This window comes from Zosterops lateralis, assembly GCF_965231275.1.
Source record: "Zosterops lateralis genome assembly, chromosome: 16".
Lineage (NCBI taxonomy): Eukaryota > Metazoa > Chordata > Aves > Passeriformes > Zosteropidae > Zosterops > Zosterops lateralis.
In genome coordinates, this window is record NC_139776.1 from 5,159,769 (window position 1) to 5,175,314 (window position 15,546).

General features: G+C 51.7%; 1 protein-coding gene across 1 annotated transcript in view; it reads right to left on the reverse strand.

The window, feature by feature from the left end:
- Positions 1-15,546, reverse strand: part of LAMA5 (laminin subunit alpha 5) — a gene marked incomplete at its 5' end in the record, with an annotated part of 86,392 nt that overhangs the window by 25,649 nt on the left and 45,197 nt on the right. Inside the window, 17 exons of the mRNA XM_083873175.1 lie at positions 2,289-2,427; positions 4,103-4,259; positions 4,415-4,514; positions 5,297-5,402; positions 5,801-5,853; positions 6,340-6,439; positions 6,610-6,662; positions 6,828-6,965; positions 8,403-8,537; positions 9,012-9,146; positions 9,387-9,524; positions 9,901-10,041; positions 11,206-11,268; positions 11,690-11,824; positions 11,974-12,064; positions 12,832-12,950; positions 13,808-13,923. Of these exons, the coding sequence (XP_083729301.1) occupies positions 2,289-2,427; positions 4,103-4,259; positions 4,415-4,514; positions 5,297-5,402; positions 5,801-5,853; positions 6,340-6,439; positions 6,610-6,662; positions 6,828-6,965; positions 8,403-8,537; positions 9,012-9,146; positions 9,387-9,524; positions 9,901-10,041; positions 11,206-11,268; positions 11,690-11,824; positions 11,974-12,064; positions 12,832-12,950; positions 13,808-13,923 (1,919 nt within the window). The remainder of the gene's footprint in view (positions 1-2,288; positions 2,428-4,102; positions 4,260-4,414; positions 4,515-5,296; positions 5,403-5,800; positions 5,854-6,339; positions 6,440-6,609; positions 6,663-6,827; positions 6,966-8,402; positions 8,538-9,011; positions 9,147-9,386; positions 9,525-9,900; positions 10,042-11,205; positions 11,269-11,689; positions 11,825-11,973; positions 12,065-12,831; positions 12,951-13,807; positions 13,924-15,546) is intronic.

A 15,546-nucleotide genomic window follows, 5' to 3' on the forward strand; every position in this document is an offset into this window, starting at 1 on the left:
CCTGACAACCACAGACTCTGCACTTGAGATTTAGATATTATTTTAAACAGGACAGAATGGGTGCAAGGCCTGATCCTGCTGCTGCTGAACAGCTCCTTGGCTCATCTGACAGTCCCATCATCTCTTCATTAATGGATGCAATCACAATACAGCACTTGGAAGCAGACTGTGTGCCTGCCCAGCAGTCTCAGGAGCTTTTCAAGAGCACAGGTGAGAGGGATTCACTGGGAACTGCTGTATGGTGAGCAGATGAGATGAAGAAGGAAGTGGAGAATGTGCACGATGACTGTCCTGGTGTGGTACATGGACATCAAGGCAGAACACACAGGGCCAGAAGCTAAAGCAAGGGCTTGTGCTACTGCTGGGATGGTTGATAACCCCTTCCCATGTGTGGTAGCTCTGTGACATGCCTGGCATCAGCTGAGGCTGGGACCTCACTTTTCCAGATGGGAAGCAGAGGTGAGTGAAGAGATTTCCCTGAACTGGCACCAGAGTAGATTTATTGACAGGTTGAAGTTCCACATCCCTTTGAGGCAATACACAACTCCAACTGAGATGGCTTCTGGAAGAGGAGTGGAAGAAACCAGGCTGAAAATCCCATACTTGGAAAAGGCTTCCCCCTTTTGCAAGCCACATCTTCCAACTTCTTTCCAGGCTGCTTGTCCTTTGCCATGTGAGGCCCTTTCCATCCAGACACGAGATGGCTCAGCACTCCTGAAGGCTCCCAGGGATGTTGCCCTCCTGGGTCCTGTTGTTGGTGCATCAGTTTGGCAGCTTGCCCTTAGCTCTAGAAAAATCATGGTGCTTCTGTACAAGAAGTGAAACACTTTTTAAGGCAAATGAGCTCTGCTGCTTGGGTAGGACACATTAAATACTTCCTGACCTTTGGTGGGATCCTAAAGCCATAATAATGGCTCCTGCTCTTCTTATTCTTCTGCTGTAAAATATGACTGGACATAAAAATAAGCCATTTCTCTTCTCAAAAAGAAAAAAAAAAATAAGGCAGAAAAAACGTGTTTCGGCATTTTGAAGTTTGCACATCACATCAAAGACAGAACCTGTGTCAACTCAAGACAGAGGAGAGAACTTCACACACTGATAAATTAGGTAGTTAGTGTTGACAGCCTTGTGCTGTGCATGTGTGGTCTGGAGGAAGAGCTTCAGCAAGACAGTGTGGCTGTGGCATCTGGAGGGATAAAATCAACCAGCCAACCAGCCACCATGGCCTCAGGTGTGTTCACATTTGGTCTTGCTCAGATTGTTGCCCAGAGTATTTGCTGTCCAGATTTCTAGGCTTGTTCAGACATCTTTTGGTGGCTCTTCTCCAGCAGCTCATGGCTTGATGAGAGGACACTGCACCACAGTGCAATGCCTGCGTAAGATGTGTAATTCCATGGCATTTCCAAGCCCCACACCATGTGGGAAGCCAGCAGCCTGGCTCAGGAGAAGCACAAGGGAAAGACAGGACTGCCACGTCAGGGCATCTGGTAAATAAAACCACAGCCAGGTGCCAAAGTTTGGATCCACTTCCCAGCTCTTGGCCCATTCTGGTTTTGTGGAAAGTCAGCTCAGTTTTGCCTGGGGCACTAGGGTGATTTTGTCCTGTGCTGGAAAGGTTGTATGGAATTGTACAACAGCTTTATCTCCCACCAGCCTGGCTGGCATCAGTCCTCAGTGTGCAGCCCCAGAGCTGGGCCCACCTTGCTGCTGCTTTGGTAAATAAAGGGGGCTGCAAACTCAAACCAGCCTTTCAACTGGGAGAGCAGGACTAATGGGTAAAGCCATATGGAAGCGTCTTCTGGAAAGGATGATGCAGAAGGTTGCCTGGGATGGGGAGGAGGTGGCGATGGCACAGGGAAGCAGAGCAGTCTGGGATCCTTACCTCTCCTTCGTGGCTGATAAGCTGTAATTTTGCCATACACAGTGGCCCCTCCTGAATTAATATACCTCAGGATGACATGGAACAGATAGAGCTCTGCCTCCTTCACGTCTACAGTGACTCTGATTTTATTCTGCAAAAAGCAAAAGAGCACACGGGGCACACATCACTGTGGGGGCAGCTCCTGAGCGCCCACCCACTCTGGGGAGGGCCTGGCCCACCTGCCCTACCTGCCTGCCTGCCTGCCTCTCTTCCCCCTCCCTCGCCAGCCCACGGCACAGCTCTGGCCGGCCACCTGACATGGGCACACCTGGGACGGACACACCTTGGGGCAGGAGAAGGGGCAGAGGAGAAGTGTCGCAGCGTGGGATGTGCTCTGAGTTAGTCTAGAAGTGAAAAATGCACTTACAGTTGCCACAAACATTAAACTTTCCTTCCTCAACGACCGAGACCCTCCCTTCCACACTGGCGGGCCCCCGGCTGACGTAGCGGAAGACGAGGCGGAAGAGGTCGGGGGAGGTCACATTGACTGTCACCACTACCTTGGGCTGGTGGGAGAGAGAAAGGGGAGAGAAGCAGAGCACACCTTCAGTTACCTCCACCACCCACACTGCCAGCCCAAGCGCAGCAGCTCGGCTCACTGCTCCCAAAGCAACATGCCACAGTGCGAGGAGGAGACAAGCACACGGACCCTACTGCTGATGGCGCCTCCTGACACTGTCCCCCACCTCGGGGGGGACACTTGGGGCCAGCCACCCAGGGAGAAACCTGCCTGTGGAAGGGCATGGGAAGGCTGTGATCACATCTGGAAGATGCTGTGGCACAGCAGGGTGGCTCAGCTGTCTTGGGGCATGCACCATTACACAGGAAAGGTTGTAGGAAGTTGTTGCTTTTGTTATCGGTGTGCTGCTTTTGGGTTTAGTGTGCTGCATCCAGCCACCAGGTACTAAATTCCTGCCCTTGTATTTATGGGGCTCTGCCCTACAGAAGAAGCTGGGAATTGAGCTGGTGCCTCATCCTCAGGAATGTGCAGTGCTAAGGACCAGCAGGGCTAATGGACCACACAACTGATGGCACATCTGCCCTCCACCTGCCTGGACACTGCTTGGCAAGACCCCAGCGAAATTGATGCCTAAGTTGGACCCATTTCAAAGAGATCTAGGCTTAAATAACCTCCTGCCTACAGGGCAAAGCTATGGTCTGCCCAGGGAAACCTCTAATGAGGGTTGTATTCTCCAAAGCTCCAGTTATACACCACCTTCCTACTGGAGAGCAAACTGGAAGGGTTTTGATGATAACAAACTACATTAAGATCTGCCAGCAGAAAGCCATGTGCCAGCCCTTCTATCAAGGTCTATTTCTAGCTCAAACACCAATACTGTATGCAGCACCGGAGCTATGAGCTTGAGCATGAGCTCCATCCTTAAGCTTTAAGATTGGGATTTTCTGAAGGGAGGAAATACAGGGGTTCACTGATTAGCTCCTACCTAAAACGCAGTGGGAGACAGCCCCTCTGTTATTTCACCTCAGCACAAAAATGTGAAGAAAACTGAAAGTACATGCACCAGAGTAAGGAGCATCTTACATGGGACAAGACTGCCAGAGAATCACTGCTCTGTATTCCATCCCCAAACACGCACACACTTCCGCAGAGGCCATGCAGAAAAAACCACCAAGGAGAGAAAAAGAGTCAACAGAAGAAACAGCTTCACTTCTAGAACTCACACAACTCCAGGTTAGCATAAACCATTATTACAGCAAACCAGCTAACAGCAAAGGCTGAAGGTTAACAAGAGGTCCAAGTTGAACGTGGCAGCTGAGGAGGAGATACTTATTTTTGGAAAAGGGAGGAAAGGTTATGCAGAGTTATAGGAAAGAGCAGAGTCAGTTGAAAGAGGAACAAGGAAACTGAGAGACAGTGTTTATAGACATCCCTGTAAGTAATCACCATGCTACCACCTTCGTCTAAATGGATTAGGATATCATGGGATTCCCAGTTTAGGATCTTTCCCCTCATCAGTCTATGCCACCCCCAGCACTACAGGAAATATCTGCACAAACAGGCTATATATATACACTGTGCTGTTTATGTTGGCCATCCTGTGACTTTGGGGGGTTTCAGGAGCACTTGGGGTGAAAGATGTGTGCCAAAAGCACATCAGTCCTCCACCGGCCACATCCTCCCCACGGGGAGCTGGGCTGGGCTGCAGCCTGCAGGCATACCTGGATGGAGGACATCTGTGCATATCCTCTCCAGCTGAAGCCCTCGAATTCCAACGGGTTGTAGCCAAAGCGCACAGCCCGCCCGGCTGGCGTGGTGCCTTCCTCCAGCTCGATTTTCAAGTGGTGAAGGTCAGGGACATAATGGTCGTGTGCTGGTCTGGGGAACAGAGAGAGCAGTGTTACCTGCTGGGCTGCCTGGCTAGAGGATACCCACCAGGCTGGTGTGACAGCAGCCTGGACCATGAGGTCCCCATCCCCGTGGTGGTGGCAGAGGACACCGTGGGAGGCAGGGCAGACCAAGGTGCAGCTTACTGGGTGCAGGTGGGACCCCGTGTGCTCTGCCGGCAGCGACAGGCTCCGCTCCGCTCCTCGCAGGACGACCCCAGAGCCCCGCCGACGTCGCACCGGCAGCCTGCGGGCAGGAAGCGCCTGTTTACATTCCCCCGGTGCTAACGAGCTCCTGCTCGCTAATCAAAGGCTCATCCCAGCGGGCGGGGAGCCTAGGGCCACTATTTTTATTCCATTGTATCCGTTGTCATATTTGGCCCTGGCCCCACTTGGATCGACTCTTCTTCCACCTCAGCGCTGAGCTATTTCCAGGCGGTGATGGAACAAGGTCTGCAAACCCTCACGGCCAGGCACTGCAGCCCTGCCACCAGCCCTGCCAGCACCGCCTGGGATGGCTCAGAGCAGCCACATCTCCTCTGCCTCTTCCCATGGACATGGTGGAGAGTGGCCAACCCCACGTAGCCATGCCCACCCTCTCCCAGAAAGAGGAAAGGGCATCGCTGCAAGGATTGTGAGCAGTGGTTCAAACACACCGGTTTCTGGTACCCAAAGGGGTACCTTACCTGGATGTTCGCTCCCCAGCCTGACAGACCTGTGTCCAAGAGTGGAAAAACATGACCTCAGGTCTCCAGACCTACAGTAACTCCCAGCCCATGCTCTGGGCTGTGGTAAAGAATCACAGAACCAAAGTTGGAAGAGACTTTTAAGATCATTGAATTCCAACCATCAACCCAGAACTACCACTGTAACTAACCCTTAAAGCACTTAAACACATCACGACCCAAAACAGAAGGTGGGACATCTCTTGCCTCTTTTCTCCAAAGTTCATCAACCAGTCAGTCTGTGCAGTGGGGTCAGTTCCTGTGGCCCCCCTCACTCACCAAACACATCACAGCAGGGACTCACCTTGGCAGCCAAAGTAATTTGCATTCTCCATGTTGAAGTAGCCGTCCCTGCAGGTCAAGCAGAACTGCCCACACACGTTGGCTTTGCAGAAGCACTGCCCATCGCCCTGGGAGAGAAACAGGCACGGAAACTCATTCCCTCCTGTTGCTTGTCATGGCTAAGCTGTTCCTCAGTTATTTGGGTTCTGGTCTGAGACACTGCAGAAGCAGCAGTTTGAGATTCACGCTCCACATGGCTTCCTGAGCGTGGGTGGGCCAGATAAGGGCCAGATAACTTAAATTACCCAACAATGCAGGCAAACAAAAACCCAGGCATCCTGGGACAGACCCAGAAATATTTAGGTACCTAATTTATGACAGGTCTTAATCCCACATTCTCATGCAAGCCCAGATTGTGGTGCAAGCGCTGAGAGCTCAGTGTTGGGGCCTGTCCAGCAGCTGCTGGAAGAGACAGAGCTGAACACTCCCAGCACAGAGGAGCCTGGAAGCAGAGGAACAAACTCACCTGCCGGCACTCTGTGACTCCGCTGATGGTGCCCTTGGTGTCACACTTGCAGCCTGAGGAGAGGGAGATGAACAAGAAAGCCAGAAGGTCAATCAGCCCCTGAGATGAAGCCTGATGGGGTCAGCACCCACCACACCAGAAGACACTGGCTGGGGTAAGAGGAGTCAGGAAGTGGTCAAGGAGAAGGCAGCCCTGCACAAGGGCTCAGATTTCATTTTGGACAGATACTGTCGAGGACACAGACAGTTTGCCTTTTCTGCATATTTGGCCATGAAAAATTAAGTGCCTGCAGGGAGGGCTAAGAATGGCATAACTCATTGCATGAGCCCTGTTTCATCCCAAGCAAAGAGCTCCAGGCTCCAACCTTTCCCCTTTTCACGTCAGGGTTACCCAGAGGACTCCAGCTTTGACACATCACTTGTGGGTGAAGATGGAAGGTCATCACTTCCAACCCTCCAGTGATGGTGCTCACTGGCTTGGGTTTGGCCCTTGCACCATGGAGGGGACTTTTATGGGCTGTGCAAATGCCATTTCCTTACTCAGGCAGCCATAAGGGTTCTCTGGGGTCAGGTTCCAGTATCCAGGCTTGCATCTGTCACAGGCTGGGCCTTCAACATACGCCCGACATGCACAGGAGCCCTGGGGAAAGACAGGGGGAGAAAAGAACAGGTGAGAATTTGCAGCACAGTGGCTGAACATGGGGATTGCTGCTCTGGCTGAGCTTAAGGAAGGACTTGGTCCAAAAAAGAGATAAAGTGGATCATACAAAACGACCTGCAGGGGTTGTGGTAGGTTCATTTGATACTCACCAAGGCCAGCGAGGGATCTGCAGTCTCCAGCCCTGCTGGGTTACAGGAGCCCACTAGAAAAGAGAGGTAAAAAAACCGGATTTATAGCACTAGCTCACCCTTTGGCTGCCCCTAACTGGGGTTATTTCTCCCTCTACAAAGCCTTTGGGGGATGATAAACTCATTTACCAGCACCCAAGAGACTGGAGAGTCCCAAGAGATGAGGGAAAGGGGGCTACCTTCGCAGTGGGGGAAGCCGTAGGCGCCAGGCACGCAGCTGTCACAGCGCAGCCCCGTCACCTTGGGCCGGCAGCTGCACTGCCCCGTGTCCTGCTCACAGGTGCCATGCAGGGAGCCCTCCCGGGAGCACTGGCAAGCTGCAAGAGAGGGGAGAGAGCTGCTGGAGTGGCATTCAGGGCTTCCCAGCAGCAGCCTCTTTTGTCTGCCTGACCTTCACCAAAAGCAGCCAGACGTGGGGATTATAAATAAAATTCTCATTCTTTGCTTTTGGTTAAAACCACTCAATTTTTAAGAAAAACAATAGAGGTCTCAATGTTTAGCACACCCATTCATGTACATTTAATGTGTATTTCAGAGGCAAGGAAGCGTTCTGGTTGAGGAGCAGGGGTGTGATCTCATCCCCCAAAAGTCAGTTGCCAGTGACATATCAGACCCTACAAAATCCCAAACACTCACGAGCAGCATTTGGCCATCAGGGTCTCCCCTGTGGATGTGGGCAGCAGGGTGAGGGCAGGGCAATGATTCCACAGCTTCTGGACAACCTGCTGCCCATGAATGCACAGAGATCCCACTGCCCTATCACAGGAAAGGTCAGCAAGTTGCCAGGGAGCTGCCCATGCCTTCCCTGCCCAGCCAGCACACCTCAAATCCCTGCCAAAGGAGACATTCTAGGCAGACACCCCCACAACTGGCTAACAGCAGAAGACTGCTCAGGAAACAACAGATTTTAAAACAATATAAAAATCAGGTGGTTCTTTTCTTTCCTTGCTGTGGGTTTCTACAGTTCTGCAATGTGGCTGTGGCTTTATGAGACAAAAAAAAAAAGTGACTACTGAACTCCTGTGAGACCATTTCATCTCTGCCTCCAGCCTCTTCAAAGGCATATTGCCGGCATCAGCATTTGGGAGGAGTGTTCTGCCAGCTGGCATGGCTCAGGAGTCCACATTTAGTACTGTGCAAGAGGGTGATGATGCTCTTTTGTTGCTTCAGGGAAACTGTATCACGGATTACTTTTTAATGAGCAGTAAATTCTTGCTGAGAGACGTAAGAGTACATCTGGCTCCCAGTCAGGACTGCTGACAGGGAGGGAGATGGGGACACTCTGCCCAGAGCTGGAGAGGGCTGGTCAGAGGATTTGGGGCTGCAGGCACCTGCCACAGGCATTGTCCAGTCCTGGCACCAGCAGCAATAGTCCAGGAGTAATGCAGTGCCCAGGGAAATGGATAGGATCAGAGAATCATTACAGTTAGAAAAGACCTCTAAGATCATAATCCAACTGTTTCCCCAGCACTTCCAAGCCCACCACTAAACCATGTCCCCAAGTGCCACATCTACATGTTTTTTAAATCCTCCCAATGATGGTGACTCCACCACTGCCCTGGACAGCTTGTGCCAATGCCTAACAACTGGTGAAGAACTTCTTCTGGTGAAGAAATATTTCCTAATACCCAACCTAAACCTCCCAGGATGCAACCTGGGGCCGTTTCCTCTTGTCTTGTTACTTGGTAGAAGAGACTGACCTCGGTCTGCCTACATTACACCCTCCTCCCAGAGAGCAGTAAGGTGTTACTCACGTGTGCAGCTGGGGTATCCATAGAAGCCCAGGGCACACTGGTTGCAGGTGTGTCCAGCAAAATTCCCGTGGCATCGGCACTGCCCCGCTGGGCTGCAGTTGTTGTCCACTGCACCCCGGGAATCACAGGAGCAAGCTGTAAGAGCAGGACTCTGATGATCCCTGTGATCTGTGGCCAAGCACTGCTAGTCTGAAACATCATTCAGCCCCCCCCCCCCCCCCCCCCGCCCCAGGAATTAGCCACTTCCACCAGAAAAAATTAATTTCTTAGTCCCTTGGCAAATCATGCAGCATTTTCACAGTCATACCAGGAAAATGCCACTGAGGGGTCTTTACAGCCCATTCAATGTTCCCCAGCAGTTTAGTAGGTTAATGCACTAAAATGACAAGGCATAAACTGAGACACCAGGTCACAGCAGGGTTGTGATGAGGAAGTGTGACTGATAAAAACCGCTCTGTCTTCCAGGCTTTGCTATGATCCATGACCTCCAAAACAAGCCTGCCAAATTCACAGTGCAAACCACACGGATTCGATACTGAGGAACACTGAAGCCTTGCAAGAACAAGTGTGTCCTTTAGAGCAGCAGGAGCTGAAGGTTCAGGTGCTCACCGTAGCAGTGGGGGTAGGAGTGGTACCCAGGGCTGCACTGCTCACACCGTGGCCCGGCAAACTCGGCTCTGCAGAAACAATTCCCGGCGGAGTCGCAGCCCCCCGGCAGCGTCCCGACCGCGCTGCAGCCGCACACTGCAACACACAGACACCACTGCCCTGAGCTGGGGGCGTGGGGCACAGGTCATGGCAAAATTCTCCTTTTCCTGGGCTTCCCAGATAGGCATTAGCTGCTGCTCTAAGCATTCAAACCATGAGTCTCTGCCCGTGGCACATATTCTCCAAAACATCCATAAAACCACTTTCCAGTCCTTCAGTCCCCTGTCAGAGGACTCTGGCTGTGTGTCACCACCCAGGCTTGTGAAGGATACTCACACTGGCACAGAGGGTAGTTGAAGTAGCCTGGAGCACACTGGTCACAGGAGTGCCCTTCAAATCCTGTCCTGCACAGACACTGCCCTGTCTCACTGTCACAGGTGCCATCGTACTGACCAGGGCCAGAGCACTGGCAGGCTGCAAAGCAAGAAGGGCACTAGTAAATAAGCAGGTTTTTTTGTCTTTAGCTTTCCTAGAAAAGGAACCAGAGCATCTGTTCCTCTGGGGTAGAAGAGCAGTTGCTGGAGAAAACATGGGGAACAGAGCTGACAGCAAGCATGCCCAGCCCACAGTTCATGTCCATAGAGAACTCCTCAAGAGTTTGGGAGGATGGAGGGTCAGGTCTGGGTGGAAAACAACAGCAAAAGCACAGAATTCATGGGAATTTATCACTTGAAAGTGGAGCTGTGGAATTCCTCCTCCCCAGCACAGGTGGAGAACAAGGAGAAGCCCAGCAGGGCGAGCCTGGGGATGCTGCTGTCAGAGTCTGTCCAAGGATATGCTGGGTACTCACGCTGGCAGCTGGGTCCGTAGTGGCCTGGGGCACACTGGTCACAGTGTGTTCCCTGGAAGTTGGGTTTGCACACACACATCCCCACCCGAGGGTCCTTCCGACACGCGTTGCCTTCTGTGCCGCCCGCGTAGCAATCGCAGTCTGCATGGGGACACACAACAGGTGACACCACACACGGCTGTCACTCCAGCTCTGAGATCCCACAAGGACAGGGCAGGAGTTGCCATGAGGCAACTCAAAATGCTCAAGCATTTGCTTCCATAACCTTCCTGTCAGATGAAAATGTTTTAACCAAAGCACGCCTGGCTTGCAGGGTGGCCAGAAAGCCTCCGCACCACGCTGCTGTGAAGGTGCAGGGTGGACAGAAGGGCAATGCACAGAGCAGGCAAATCCTGCTTCCACAAGCCCAGGCAGAGCTGATTCAGTGTAGTGTGGGAATAATCTGAGCCTTCAGCTAACCAGGGGTTGAACTTTGGGCTTTCTCTCTAGTCACTCCATGCTCAGCTGCACCCGAGACCTCCCCACTTCCAGGGCAGGGTGTTCCAGGCAGGCAGTGCCGAGGCTCTGAGCCAGCCCTGCTGTCACCAACAGCAGTGGTGTGGGGTGCTGGGCTGGGAGAGGGAAGGACAAACATCATCCAAAAACCAGAGAGAGGGGGAGGTGAGGAAATGAGAAGGGAAGTGAGAAATTCCAGCTCAGGAAAGAAAAAACCTGTCTGGAAGATACAGACTTCAGAATATCAGAAGGAAGGAAAAGGTTATCTGGAGCATGCTGGGGAGCATGAGACAGGGGAGGATTCAGTGGGAAAAGAGACAGAATAAAGCACAAGGGAGTAGATGAACCAAGAGGAGTGAGCATGGGAGAGGAGGGAGGTGGAGGGGAGCAGGGATGAGAGCATGGAGGAGCTTTCTAAACAACAGAGGAAGTGACACAGAGAGAGTGGCTGCCTGTGCACGACCCTTCAGAGGTTCCCAAAGCAGAGCTCCCAGCTCAGCCACAGCCCCTCCATGACCTTTGGGGGAGGTTCCTCACAGGGAGAGCAGAAGGAACATCCCCACAATGGCCTGGACCCCAGAAAAAAAACACACTGTCACTCTAGGCTAGAGTTTTCACATCTATAAAAAGAGGATCATAAAACTTGCTTTCCCCCCAACTTGGCTGCTGGTTTTACTCTCTTAAAACCACTCAGGGCTGCCTCATACAATGCATGTGCACCATGACCTGAAGACCTGATCTTGCATTGGATGGGAGGTCTAACAAAAACGACAGCATTGCCAAAGCATCAAGGAAAATTGCATTGCTTACTTATTATCTGTCCTGCAGGAAGGACTTGTTCTCCAGTATCATTGTGAGAGAAAGCTGGAACGGCTGTGCAGAGAAAGACACATTGCACAGGTCATCACACACACTCAGAGAAATCCTGATGGAATATCAGGGACTTGACAGTCCCAAAGCTGAACCGGCTGAACAAAAACATGGAACATGGAACAAAGCACAGATGACCCACTAAACAACAATCCATTACAGCCCTTTTTAGCCTGTCTTTCATGAGAAAGCAAGAGATGAAACTCCAGCCAAATGGGAAGCTCCTGTTGACTCTGTGTTCAGAGCAGCTCAGCTCTGGTGCAGCTTCCACCCAAGCCAAACGTGGACTTGTGCCCACCTGAAAGAACTCCTCCTGGGACAGGAGTGCCACATGGAAAGAACATCCCAAGAGCCACAAGTGGAGCTGCTGGCCCTTCCCAGAGCTGCTGGGGCAGTGGGCTCCCAGAAGTGATTCCCCACTTACGGTAGCAGTGAGGGAAGTTGAGGTAGCCCTCGGCACAGGCGTCGCAGTGCTCCCCGGTGTAGTTGGGTTTGCAGTAGCAGCGCCCAGTCAGGTCCTCACAGGTGCCATCCGTGAAGTCAGACTCACAGTTACAGCCTGCAGAGAGGGACAAGCCAGCAGCAGTGTCACTGACTGAGGCCTCACACTCCCTACAGCAGGAAAACCTCTCAGCCCAACCCTCCAGAGCACCCTCCCCAGTGTCACCAAGTCCAGCAGGATATCACTGCACAGGAGGTCACACTCACGGTAGCAAATGTAGGGAGAGTCGATGGGGTGGTCAGGGGATCGATAGTACCCAGGGATGCATCTCTCACAATTAATGCCAGTGGTGTGATGCTGAAAGACAGTGGGTTAGAGAGGCATCAGTTCCTCTGCCTGCAGGATTCACATTCATCTGCCAGATTTACTAACAGCTCCAGGTTACAGAGGAAGCAGCTGAGGAGTGTCAGCACACCGAAGACCTAAATCTGCTCGAAATTCCACATATGTTAACTTGGGAACAATAAGCATTTCCTGCAAACTGTAGTGTCCCATAAACACAGTGTGAGTTTCAGGTTCATATCTGACCTTGAGCCCATTTAACTTCCTTCAGATGGCAAAACGTCCTGACTATTTTGTGCTTGGAGGATGGAAGCAACCTGTTCCTCCCAGCAAGGAAGCACAGCCAGAAGTTCCATGCCAGTGCATGAATTAACCATGTCACTGTCACCTTGGGAAGGGAAGAGCTACTTTCCCAGTTTCACAGAGACTGAAGACTGGTGGGCAGAGAGACATCCAGGGAAATGCCAAAGCACTGTGAACTAGGTAGGGATTACAAAACGTGCTGGGCAGCAACCTGTCCCTCCCAGTTCTGATATCTCAGCAAACTAAAGCTTTAGGAGGTAGTGTACTACCAGGGAACAGCTAGAAACCCAAGTGCTGTTCTCATTACTGATGCACACCCCTTTAATCCATGGCAAAGAGACTAAATTTCCAGGCAGAAACCTAATTTAGGTAACAGAGGGGCTTGGTGGAGGTCCCAGGAGGCTGAACTCCAGGCTGACAGCAGAAACAAACACCAACATTTTCAACAGCCTTTTTCCAGAGAAGCTCTTTGGGCCTACCTGGCAGTCAATACAAACACCTCCCCCTTCAAACTTGTCCTCACGACTCCTGCTGGCTTTGTGTCGATCCACCTCTGGGTCATAGTAGCAGTCATAGGCATGGCCATTGCAATTGCAGGCTGGAAGACAAAGAGATGGGAGCTAAACCACCTGTCCTCAGAGGTCCTTCAGTCAGCAGCTGCATCTCAAGATGTCAGCTCTCCCTCCTGGGTTTGATGGGTTGGCTTTTCCATGAGGAAAGATGCCTGAATGTGTCTGGGGATAACATGATCTCCCAAGCTCTCTGAAGTCTTTCAGTTCAAAAGCACAGAAGCAGCAACTCCTTCACAGGGTCTGGTTTGCAACCAGGAGAGCAGAGTGGGCACAAAATCACAAGTTAAGTATGTGCAGGCATGTATGGACGAGAAAGAAATATTACCACACTGTGGGGCCTCCAGTAGTCTGGTTTAGAGAGCAACGTTCTTGCCTCTTTTATCCCACCCTGGACAGAGGTGAGCTGTAAAATCCAGCACGAGGTGAGGCAGCTTTACAAATTCACAGGATTAAGAGCCTTTGCCACCCTGTGTTTCTAAGACACCGTGTGGGGCAGCTCAGTGCTCTGCACTCCCAGCGCAGCAGAAATTCCACTGTCGGCACTGACCAAAGGTTTCTCTAGACAAATAAAGATGTCCTGTATGTAAACACATCCAAACCTCATTCATCTTGCAGACGGAATTGAGCAATGAGACTTGCCTGCACGAACCCTTGGACACACAGGAGGAACTGGAATGCAAGCAGAGCCAAAGCCCCACAGGGACCTTGGAGACCTCCCTGCGCGAGCCTCACCTGAATACCAACACCTGCTGTGCAGAGTCCTCTCTGCTGTGCCCTCCAGTTCCCCCAGTCCCACAGAGCCCCAGCCCCAGCAGTGAACAGCCTCTGTGCAGCACGGCACTGAGCTGTGCTCGGAGGGAAGGGGAAGCCCAGTTCCACTCACGCTGGCACTCGTTGGCGCTGTCGGCGGTGGCAGGTTTCCAGGGGAACTGGTTGTAGCCGGGGCAGCAGCGGTCGCAGGAGCCACCACAGGTGTTGTGCTGGCAGTCACACTGCAGCCTGCAGGGACAGGAATAGGGCACAGACAAGATTAGGGGGTGACAGGGACCTGTGGGATGGGGAGCTGCTGTGTGAGCCTGCTGTGCAGCGCTGTCACTGATCTGGCACATGAACGATGGTATTTGCTAATCCCAATATTCTGGAAAAGAGACCTCTAAGGCTTTTTCCCAAATTTTTAATTGATTTATTTTTTCAAACACCAAACTTTGCTATTCCAGCTCCCTCCCTTTGATATTCTCACCCTTTCTTCTCCTCCACCATCATTCCTTTTTTCCTTCATAGGGAGAGAAGGAAGAGAAAAATCAGTGTGCCACTGCCTAGTCAGCTCTGCAGAGAATAAAATGTGAAATGGTTGGAGGTGGCAGTGGTAGAAACTGAGCTGATTATTTGAGACAATGTATTGTGGTGTAGGGACACAAAAATGTCTCCACCATGGTGCAGGGGCAGCATGAAAGGAAAAAAAAAGCCCAGAGCTGGAGAGGGATGGGGCCACACAGGTGGTATCTGCTCCTCCAGGTACACCTGTGCTGCAAGGGAGGAGGGCATGAAATCTGAATTAAGAACTTCAGTAAATGCTGGGCCCCACGCTCCCTGTGCACTGCACCTCCTGCTTTCCAGGCAGGGCTGTGCTGGGTAAACAGGCAGCTCTGGAGCAAGGCAAGGCAAGGAATCTCGACAGGCACCCGATGGATCCCATCCCTGCCCGACCGCAACGGTGATTCATTAACGGCAGTGACATCAGCCCCAAAACCTCCACTGAGCACAGGGCGATTCCCATCCAACACAAACGCTTTCTGTTGGGTTAGACTTATGGATAATACAGCATGTTCCAGCTTTTATCTGTGCAATTACTCATTTCCCCTCAGGGCCAGTCTGCCACTCCCATCTCTCCCCCCCTCCAATGCTTTTCCATTCAAAAGCAGCGTGTTTAAAAATAAACGCAATTTTTTTAAAAAACGTTAGAAACAAAAGGAGCAGTCATTCAGGGTGAAGTGTAGGAGTGCAGACACTCTGCAGTGAGCTGAGTGCCACAGTTTCCACCTACATGTAATTTTAAGACGTGGGACCTGCAAGTCTATGTGTAGTGAATTGCTAGATAGAGGCAGCAGCACTTGGACAAGTGACCTCATTTTAATGAAAATAATGGGATGATCTGAAAGACTGGAGGAATGCAAGCAGGATCCTCACTCAGCATGTTTGCTTCAGGCAGAGGCAGAAGGTCCCAGTGCTGCTCCCAGCTCTTCCCTTGCAGATGCCACTGGACACTTGGCTGCAGTCAGTTCTCTCAGCACACATCATGCCCTGTCCCTGCCCACATTCACAGGCTGAGCTGTAGCTGGCACAGTCCAGGCATGAAACTGAACTCCTGGCTGGAGCTTAAGTGGCAGAACACAGCCCTGAAACATTCATTAGGAACTCTGTTCTTCAAGTGTTTTGGAGACCCAAGGGGGAGTCTCAGTGAGAGGCAAACCTTGGCAATGTTTCTGGAATGCAACCACCCACAGACCTCTCACCTGGCTGACTACCACTCAGCACTCCCAAGGAAACAAAACTTCATCATTTCTTTCCATGGCAGCAGCTGGAGATCAAGATTAAGATCCATATACATACACTGGAGAAAGA